This window comes from Aulonocara stuartgranti (assembly GCF_965226115.1).
Source record: "Aulonocara stuartgranti genome assembly, chromosome: 17".
NCBI lineage: Eukaryota > Metazoa > Chordata > Actinopteri > Cichliformes > Cichlidae > Aulonocara > Aulonocara stuartgranti.
Genome location: NC_138953.1, coordinates 20,648,782 through 20,658,914, shown reverse-complemented (window position 1 = coordinate 20,658,914; position 10,133 = coordinate 20,648,782). Strand labels below are relative to the sequence as shown.

Here is a 10,133-nt window from a genome sequence, read left to right as displayed (position 1 = left end):
ATCGACAAATAAAGTTGACTTTGACTTTGACTTTGACTTTGAGTTGACTTGCTTTTTCAGCTGAATTTTAGATGCAGTATTGGCTGATGTAGGGTCATTTTTGGACATTGCTTCAAATTTATCCTTTGTAAATCTGTTTGGACTAACTTTAAACTGGTTTAAACATTTGCTTAGTTGTTGGTTTTGGAGTAGTTTTAGACTGCTTTTGGACTGAGTTTCAGATTGGTCTTTCGGGTATTGTAATGTTTTAGACACTTTTCTGACGTGCTTTTTTTTCAATATACTTAATTCTGTCCTTCTTACATTGGTTTCGATTGACTTTTTTTCTAGTTTCACACTATTCTTGACTGGTTTTAAAGTGTTTTACCTTTGGCTTTAAAGAGGTTTTAGACTGATATCAGACTTGATTGAGGGCTGGCTGTATTCTGGTTTCAGACTTTGTTTCTGGTTGTTGTATTTAACCCAGTTAGAAATATTTTGGAGTGATGACTCTTCTGTGGATTTAAACTTTTCTGTTTTATCACGTAATCCCAGACCGAATGGTTGAAGCTAAACTGTTACTGTTGTAATTATGGATCAGAAGTTGTTCTTCTGGCCTTTGTACTTTTGTAACATCAGCTCCATTAATGCCTCCTTGTGGACTGAGCTTGCTTTGCATATGACGGTGAAACAGGTTCTTATCTGATTTCCGATCTGACTGAGACACATTTAAACAGGGGTCTGAGTGAAAATGAAAGTCTTATCTGCATTAAACCCAGACACATCAACAAAGCAGCAGTGTAGATGTAGATGAATGTGGCAGCAGAGCAAACGGTTAAATTCAGTTTTATTTATATAGCACTAAATCACAACAACCGTCGCCTCAAGTCATCACGCCCTTCTATTACTGGTCATTGAGACACTATGTGCACTATTTACCTTAGACATTTACCTCGAAGTTATATAAATAACCACAGCGCACTGAGTCATCATTGTTTGAAATCCATGGCTTTCTTTCAGCGTCTCTTTCAATGGCTAAATTCAGTTCTCACACACATTGGGGGGAAAGTTTGCTAAGTTTCCTGCATTACCTGGTGACATGTGTAGGAAATCCCCTGTGATGACATCACACAGGTAGAGCAATGCTGACCCCTCCCCCTCACTGAGAGGTAAATAACTGGGAAGAGTGTTTCTACCTTTGTGAGGATCAGCTGTAGCTCTCCAGTGTGAAGTAAGAACAGTCCTCATTTCTAATAAAGCTCAAGGTGCTCCTTTAATAGGGATGATTAATAGGTTATTTTAATTTTACGAACTTACACTAAGGACACTTTCAAAGGGAAAGATATTTGTTTTGAGATGCAGCCTAATAAGTGATGTTAAAGGAACTACGGGCTTTGATTTACGGCTGGTTTTCATGTAAAAAACAAAACAAAAGTTAAAAATTATAAGATGTTTATCTTTATCAGACCGAGATGCCTTTTTACTGCTTCAAGAAGAGATGACATGAAACCAAGAGTAAAAGCAAATCCACGAGCTGGAGAACCTCCAACCAAGTTATATCTGCAGATTTGTTTTTCAGATCAACACACTGACCCCCCTCCCCCAACCCCCCGACACACACGCACAAACGCGCACACACACACGCACACACACACGCACTCGCACACCTCATACCAAGTATCTGCATATACGAATTAGCAGAGAGCTGAAACTAAGCCTGCAGCTCTGATAGTAGGTTAGTAGGTCTGCAAGGTCTGTGTGCGGTCTCTGCACATGTTGCACCAGTTAAAGTGGCTGTGTCACCCTGAGAATAAGAGGCCATCATTTTATATTTAATCTAATCTCATAAAAAAAGTCAATTATGAAACGAAATTTTGATTTCATGTAAAGTATGTCAAATTAGTAGACCTGCAGCTTGCAGTGTGTCGTAAAGAGCTTTGAAATAAGATCCAACCACAGGGCCTTTTTTTTTTCAGCCCTAATGTCAGTTTTGGGGAATTTTTCAGGATTGTTCTCGTCACTCGTCACTGGTTGTTTTGGATTTTTTTCTGTGGTTTAATTTTTTTTGTGGCATTTTTATTCTCTGCAGTTTTTAGCACTGTGTATTGTTTTTTGTGTAGTTCTTTGGCACTATTACCTGTTGTGTAGCAGTTTAGCACTGTTTATTTGTTTTTTGGGGTAAGATTTATGTCATTTCTATTGGTTGTAGAGTAAAGGTCGTTGGTTTTCAGCGCTTTCTTATTCTTTCACTTCATCTTTTTTGTTTGTTTGTTTGTTTGTTCTTTTAAGTTTTGGGTGTATAATTAGCTCTGTGTATTAGTTTTGTCCCTCTTTTTTGGTCATTTAGGTGGTTTGTTTTTTGTGTGTTTCAGCATTGTTGTTTATTCATCGTCCACAGCTCTTTAGCTCTTTGTTTGGTGTTTAGCAGTAAATACTTACATTGTTACTGCTGGGTTTTGTTTATCAGTTGGTTGCTGTTTTTCTGGAATTGTTCTTTGGTAGTTTTGTGTTGTAGGCTTTTTTTTCTGGTCATGTGTTTGTTTGTTTTTAGGATTTTATTAAGAAATTGTCAATTTTCACCCATTTTAAGGCCCAAATCTTTTTGCCAGAAGGCCTGAGTCTGCTCAGGTGTTGCTGCTTTACCTGTGGTGGAGAAAGTACATGAATATCTAAATGTATTTCACCAGACAACCCACCAGTCTTTGATTTAATGTCAACATTTTGATGTTAAAGGGCTTTGTACATTGACACAGCGTATGAGTCAAGTCACAAACACCCACTCTTTTTGTTCGCTTAGGTCGCGGTGTTGCATGTTGGCAGCGCTTCGATGCACCAGAACACGTCAGAATTCTCCACTGTCCTATTTTCCAAGCGCCAATGCTACAATAAGCTTTAACCACTGCTCACCCTGCCTGTGACTGTTACCCGTAACCTCTCAACACTTAAGAGGCCAAATACGTGCCAAGAGAGTTGCGTAATTCTGTTCAAAATGGCGTTGATTCAGTCTGGGTCAGATTTGATTGGCTGTCGCAAAGATTCAGATCAGTGTGACGCATTTTAATATGCCTATACCATGAAAGCTAATAGACACACAGAGGTGATGTAGGTTTTAACATTTTATTAGCTTTTATTTTGTTTAATTTCATTTTCATTTCAGTGACTGTCAACGTCTGAGGTGACCCATAAACTCAATAAACCAATGTGCTAATGCGTGCCAAATGATTTTTCTGTTTTTGTGACTCTTTATGCTTGTTTTTTGTTTTTTTTTGTTTTTTTTGTTTTTTTTTGGGGGGGGGGGGGTACTGTTGTTGTTTTAGCATTTGTTGGTTCTGTGTATTTTTAAAATAAATGGGTGTACACTGCATGACAGCGATGTTGTCCACACTACGGACAACATTGGAAAGTCCCTTGCGGCGCCTCCGTGATGTGCTGGATCTTCAAAAGAGTGTGACGAGCAGTAGACTCATTCCAACACGGGACATTTTTCCTACCTGCAGCTCTCAAACTTTAGACCTCCTCTCCGTGACACCTGGACAGTTTGTATCACTGCTGTTAACCTTTGGAATATTTACCTGAAGCTTGAATAGAGCACCTAACAAAACAATTAAGTATTCTGATTCTGACGGTCGGTTTCTCAACTTTGCATTCCTGTTATTTTCCTTTTACATTTGGTACTCTCATTGGCATATTTTTGGGCAGGTTGGAAGCTTACAAGGAGACCAGGGTTTTTTTTCTTATTTTCTGTCAAATATGTTTTTGGTTTTTCCCCAAAACGTGTAAAACTTGTGTAAAAGTGAACAGAAATCATGTAGCCATTGTATTATATGATTAAAAAATGAAATAAGGGGATAAAATCTTAAAAATGTTTATTTCAAAATCTTATACAGTTCATTACAGCCAACAGCAACAACATCAGCATTTAAATACTGTAACAATCAGCCATAACATGGCAACGTGAGAGTCCAACGCCAGAGTCCTTTCATAGTCGGCATTAAAAAATTGTCAATAAATGTTATGATCATCAATAAATAAATCAACTCAGACCATTGACTAATCATACTTCAATCAATATAAATATTTTAACTGTATATTTATAAAATGTTAAATATGTCCTCAAATTAAATAAATGAATAAATAGAAGTATAAAAGCTGCTGGTATAAAACTTGGTGATAAATATGGCGGTGTTAGGCATCAGTGCTGTTCCTCGGCTCCACGCAATAGTCCTGCAGGTAGCTGAACAGGATGTCAAGCTCGCTGATTGCTTTGGTGATGCCTTTCATTTTCTCCATCTGAAGCAAACAGAAGCAAACACAGGGTGAGTTATAGGACATCCAAATATGCAGCAGAGCACCAAATCTGTATCAGTCCGCTGTTACAAATAGTCCCAAAAAGAAGCCAAAGGGAAGCCCTGCAGTTTTCAGGTATTTAGATCTGTATGTGGGCTCTTTGTCAGATTCATCAGGTTGAAGCTGACCGTTAAATTCCTGTACTATGATCATGCGGATTATCTTCTATCTTTAATCCACTTGCCATCTGGTGAATACCAAGTTGTACAAATCATCACATTACTCACTGTGTCCAACTAACAGTTTGGAATTAACTTATGAAAATGTAAATCCTCAAAGCTGATCATAAAATTTTGTCCCTTAAAACATGAATTCTGACTAATTTCTGTCATTTACGGATTAAAAAACACTGAAAACAACTTGAGAGATTGATAAAGTGTCAAAATTGTTGTCAGTTTAGTCTCTTTTGCAGTTCTGCATGATTTATTGGATTCAAATAACCCTGATTTATTTTACAGCGGCCCTTTGTTTCTGAAACAAGCTTTTTTTTATCTCCCTCCCCACATCTCTTTTACCCAGCTTTCTTCCTATTGGCTGCCCCTCTTGCGTCTGAGATGACCATGATAGTGTTTGGAGCAGTTTGAAACCACCCAGGGACTTCTTGACCTCGTTACAGAAAGCAGGTCAAAGCATGACGAGTCCACTCTTATTATTGAGCCCTCCTCCGAAGTTAATCGCCTCCTGATTTCATGATTTTTTTTTTATTCCTTCTGTGCTTCTTCTTTATAAAACAAACCTTCAGAATAAAGTTGCATTTTAAAAGAAAGTTCAATCTTACCTTCTCAAGCTTGGTGCGAAAATCCACTGCATTTTTGTGGTCGTGGTACTGAGTGACATTCTGCAGAGGTACATCGAGAAAGTTAGCAACTGTTATCAGTCCCATCTCTTCTATTTATGTGTGCACGAAACCACAGAAAGTCGTTATCGATTTTAGGATCAACCACAGCGCCGCCACACATGGCTGCAAAAAGTTTGTAGTAGCTCCATCCTCCAAATGAAGGAGGAGAACTTTAAAAGCATGCAGTGATGTGGGATTTTGTCCTTTTTACAGTGGAGTTTGTGCATGTCTCGTTTAACATTTCCAATAAATACCACCCCGGTTAAAACACCTACTTATAACTTGCTAATTTGTTACACATAGAAGGCGTTTGCTTCCTGCACTGTCTGCTAAAGTAATCCATCAAGTGGAACACTTACGCAGCCGTGGGCTTGCAGGTCGGTGCTGATGCGGTGGAGGTTGGTCTTTAGCCGGTGCATTTGGGCATGGTCGTTGTTGGTGTGGTGCAGGATGTTGGTCAGGTAATAGTCCAGGATGTTGGCGTGCAGGCAGCAGATCTCCAAGTGGTGCTAAAGACAATGAAGGGAGATGAGAGGTCAGGCTGTTTCATCGTCTTGAGTGGACATATTCAGAGTACTCTGTTACAAGTACTGCTTTCAAGTCAAAGTACTGATACAAAGAAGCTGCTTAAAGTTTAGATTACTCACATCTTTAGCATTAACTCTGGGTATCACTCTCATACTGGTGTCGTCCTCGTCGTCTTTCGGCTGGATCCTCTGATACTGCAGAGACACAGAGACGTTTATTTGGATTTTCTTCATTTCATGCATTCAAGTTGAGTCAAAACAGGATCCTAAACGCTGATGGTGATGGATAATCAGCCCAGTTTGTTTTTCTCAAATATTGAACTGAATCAACTTGATTTTTAATTGTGGTTCACTCAAATTTTTTTCCTCTGGTTGATAAAATCCCTTTTAAAATGTGAATCAATGCTTAAAACCCTACGGAGCAAGATTAGTGCCAAATTAGTAAAACATTTATATGTATCAGAGATGAAATAGGCTTCCATTTATATTTTTTTGTTTTAAAAGTGGTTAAGTTTGTGCAGCATGTGGGTTAAAGTGAACACATTTACAGATTTTAGCTCCTGATTGCAAACTGTGGAGTACAAATAGTGCCAAAACTATAACCCTTTTTTTATTTTATATTTTTTAAATAATTATATATACTTTAAAGTTCAGTGTGAGACTTAAAGCCAAAATTTCTGGATTAAAGTTGATGCGTCCCTTTATATTTTTTTACCGCAGTCATTCATAAGGCAGCAGTAAATTTGAAGAATATCACCACAATTTTTTTTTAAATGCAGAATTTCTCTAATGTAAAACTACATTCAAATGTAATTCAGAATTATGTTTCTGTAACATGTCTCAAATTTACAATCAAATTGACTACTCACATGTTCTGACACTTGCCCGACGTCCCGATAGGTCTGCGGATGTCTGAGCACCGGGCTGAATGGACGGTCCACAGGGTGTGCCCGAGCCTGCTCGTCCCAGCCGAAGAAAAGCAGAAGGAGAACTGCAGCTGCAGCGGGACGGAAGAAGGAGGCGACAGTGGCAGTGTTGCGCTTCATAGTACAGGTGGATAGGTGTATCTCAGTCGTTTTAGATTGCAGAGAGAGTCTGAGAGTTTCAACCTGCAACAGAGAAACATATGAAATTAGAACAAAGTCCTGAAGAAGCTTCACCTTAAAGCAATAATTTTGCTTCTCAGAGAGAGCCCTGACCTGTTAGCAGGTGCTGCTGTGGAGAGAAGGCAACTCTGAGACGTCTTTTATACACCTCAAACCTCCGCCCCCTCGTCAGAATGTAGGCCATCAAAAAAACCTCATCAAACACACACGCGCACGCACGCAGGTCAGTGTGTTTACTGTCACACAAAAAGGAAATTAACTCTCACTCAAGGTGTGCTTGCGCAGGATCAGCAAAGAGACATTAATTATAGTTATCCAGTGACATCATTTCCTTCTTTCAGTATTGGTGTGTGTGTGTGTGTGTGTGTGTGTGTGTGTGTGTGTGTGTGTGTGTGTGTGTGTGTGTGTGTGTGTGTGTGTGTTGTCGTCGTCCCTGGTGGATTAAGAACTGGAATTTACACAATTGCTTGGAAGAAAAAGAAGAAGAAAAAAAACACGTCTAACCGGTCTGTGACACCTGTTTAGATGTTATCTTTATTATCTTAGTATTATGCAACACTTACCAAAAAGCGCTGACATGCAGGCTGGGTAGTAAAATGTTTTAATAAATCAATTTAAATAAAGCTGTGGAGAGGCTTTGTTTTCTAATGTATGCATTAAGATGCAACAGACATAAGAACTCCAGGACAGAGCAAACGCAGCCTCTCACACTCTGTGACAGCATCATCCTAGCTTTTCATTAGCAACATGGACATTTTTCTAAGTTTATGCTTTAAACTTGCAGCATCTTCTTCAGCCGGATGGGCCGCCATAAACAAAAACTCGTTTATAGAATTCGTCATTCAACATTCACTTCAAATAGACCAGCTTCTACAGATATTACACACATTTAAAGCATGACTTTTCATCATAAATGGTAACATGGTTTCAGTCCTTGATAAAAAAAATATATATATATTTGCACCTAAAATTACATTTAAGGAAAATGTGTATTGTATAGAAAATCTTCGACTTCAGCTCACATAACTCTTAATATTGTAGGAGTATCAGTATATGTTTAAGACATGGTTAAACACTCCCAGGCTGCACCGTCAGATATTAGACCTGTGATACATGGTGAAAAATTGTGTATATTTTAATTAACAAATTAAGAAAAAAAATACAAATTAATGCATCTTTCCATCCACTAGAATAGAATAGCCTTTTATTGCAACAAAATTGTGAGCACTCAAACTGCTGGAATAAAATATATTACACTAATAGATTCAAATGAGTTTATTAATATATATAACGCAAACTGCATATAAAAAATAGCCATTTTGTAAGGAAGAAGACTCCCTACTACTATTTACATTATAATCTGTATAGCACTTTAGGAGCACCTTTAACATGATTAAAAAGCACCTTATCTAGCACTTTGTTTAGCATCGCACTTTAAGCATGGATTTGCACAGGAGAACATTTCCACACAAGAAGTTTAACTATTTATTGAATATTTTTTGGGTATTTTAAAATCAGTTGGTAGCCTTTGTTTCAAGTCCTGTACAGCTGCTCCTCATTAAGGACTGTGGTGGTTGTCTGTGAAAAGGTTGTGACTTAGAGAAAATAAGGTTTACCAGTAAGGAGAACTAATGGAGATGTGTGTGCGGAGGTCTAGAATTAAAGGGGGCGCAAAGAAGTGATTGTAAGATGTGATTACTCACCTGTGTTTCCTGTGTTCTCTCCAAGGTGTTTGGGCAAATGTTTCCCTGGGGGTCCAGACACCATTTAAAGGTTCTGGGAGAGACCGTGGGTTAAGTGAGTGTGGGGAATCTTTTGAGCTCATCCTCTGGAAAATATGAGATACATTTTAGTCTGGATTAAAACAGACTGATAACAGCTAGCCAAATAGCAAAGCATGGCTAAAACTTGATAAACTAGCTGAAATATATTAATCTTTTTGAAGAATATTAGCATATTTTAGACATAGCTGACAAAGCCAAAGCTAAAATATGCTCCTTTTTACACAAAACAAAAATGGATTTCGAGTTTTGAGCAAAAATCTAACTTTTGTTATCTATTGCTATGAAAATTTGCTTTTTTTTTTAATAATAGCTGTTTATCAATGCCCTATAATCTAAATGTAACTATTTATTTATTTGTTTTTAACAAAATCTGCATTTGTAGCTATTTTTTTAGTATTAGCTAATTTATTTTTTAACAAGATTTTGTAGCTGTTTTAGCTTTTATATATGTTTTAACAGCAGCAAACCTTTTTCTTCTGCCTGTTTTGCACAAATTGAAAATTTATATAAAAGGTCAGAATGGAGACAATTTAAAAAAATAAAAATAAAGAAACTCTGGGGAAAAAAACACTAGTTTAAAAACTTGACTTTATTTGTCCTGCAATAGTATTTAGCCTTCTTCTAATTAATATACTTTGGTAACTGTCTAAAAGTATCTGAATGGAAATTGCACCACCAGCTTAAGTAGGCAATAAACATTTTTTTATTTTAAACATTTCCTTTGAAAAGTAGGTCACGTTTTGTGCTACATTTGGTGGAAATTTGATGACAGCATGCTTTAGACCATTATTATGCAACAGATTAACAACATCCTTTCTCAGGGTGTGAAAGAGAATATTACCTGCACATCCATGTTTGCAAACGATATCCCCAAGGGAAGCTTATAAATAAACAAGTAAATTGGAGAGAATAAAAAGGGCCCCTGAGTCTATCCCTGGGGGACTCCATGACACACTGGACCATTAACATTGGCTGTGTCTCTGTATCAGTGAGACACTGCTCCACAATCTAGCTCCAGATCAAGGATATTGTAATCATGCCTTCTTCCAGTGGTTGAATAATGACCTTGGGTCATGTGATAGATGCCAACACCCAGTTCCCCTTAGCGCTTACTGAATTCTGGGATGTTATATTTTCCGTCTTTGACATGAGGGATCAAGTGGCCTGCTCCTTTATCTGGTTTCTTTTATTTTGTTGGCCGTGGGTGTGAGAATGCCTCCAAAACCGATGATGGTATTAAGACTTGCAGCTAACACAAAGGTGCTGAGTGTATCAGTCATCTGTTGACAATTTAAGACTTTTATAACAGTAACAAAAGTAATATTTTTCTGTTTTTACCTTCAGCATTTTCCTCTGATAGCTGCTGAGTTTGTTGTGAAATAGAGGAGCTGTGCATCAGATGAGGCACTGCATCAGCCTTACATAACAATTTTGACCTGTTGCAACATGTTTTCTTTTTTTTTGCAAAACTGCAAACACAATCGCGTTCGAAGTGAATGACATCTCAGCAGAACTGCTGGGAGTTTTGATACAAGTCCAAGGATCCAAACAG

General features: G+C 37.8%; 1 protein-coding gene across 2 annotated transcripts; it reads right to left on the bottom strand.

Annotated features, from left to right (window-relative positions):
* Positions 1-3,886: 3,886 nt before the first annotated feature.
* LOC309691706 (uncharacterized protein) lies at positions 3,887-8,600 on the bottom strand. Of its 2 annotated transcripts, XM_082509580.1 has the most exons (7): positions 8,501-8,522; positions 6,891-7,033; positions 6,561-6,800; positions 5,812-5,886; positions 5,524-5,673; positions 5,105-5,164; positions 3,887-4,269 (listed from the first exon to the last, which is right to left on the bottom strand). In XM_082509580.1, the coding sequence occupies exons 3-7, from the start codon at positions 6,735-6,737 to the stop codon at positions 4,165-4,167; spliced, it is 567 nt and encodes a 188-aa protein (XP_082365706.1). In that variant the 5' UTR covers positions 6,738-6,800; positions 6,891-7,033; positions 8,501-8,522; the 3' UTR covers positions 3,887-4,164. The 2 variants fall into 2 exon arrangements, with proteins under 2 accessions (XP_082365706.1, XP_082365707.1); XM_082509581.1 differs by lacking the exon at positions 6,891-7,033 and having other exon boundaries at positions 8,501-8,600.
* Positions 8,601-10,133: the final 1,533 nt, after the last annotated feature.

Bases quoted from the DNA above. Each gene is read 5' to 3' on its own strand.
- LOC309691706 (XM_082509581.1), bottom strand. From the start codon at position 6,737: ATGAAGCGCAACACTGCCACTGTCGCCTCCTTCTTCCGTCCCGCTGCA. The intron at 5,674-5,811 runs GTGAGTAATCTA...CATTGTCTTTAG, and splicing joins CCAGAGTTAATGCTAAAGAT to CACCACTTGGAGATCTGCTG. The intron at 5,165-5,523 runs GTAAGTGTTCCA...GTACCTCTGCAG, and splicing joins ACCTGCAAGCCCACGGCTGC to AATGTCACTCAGTACCACGA.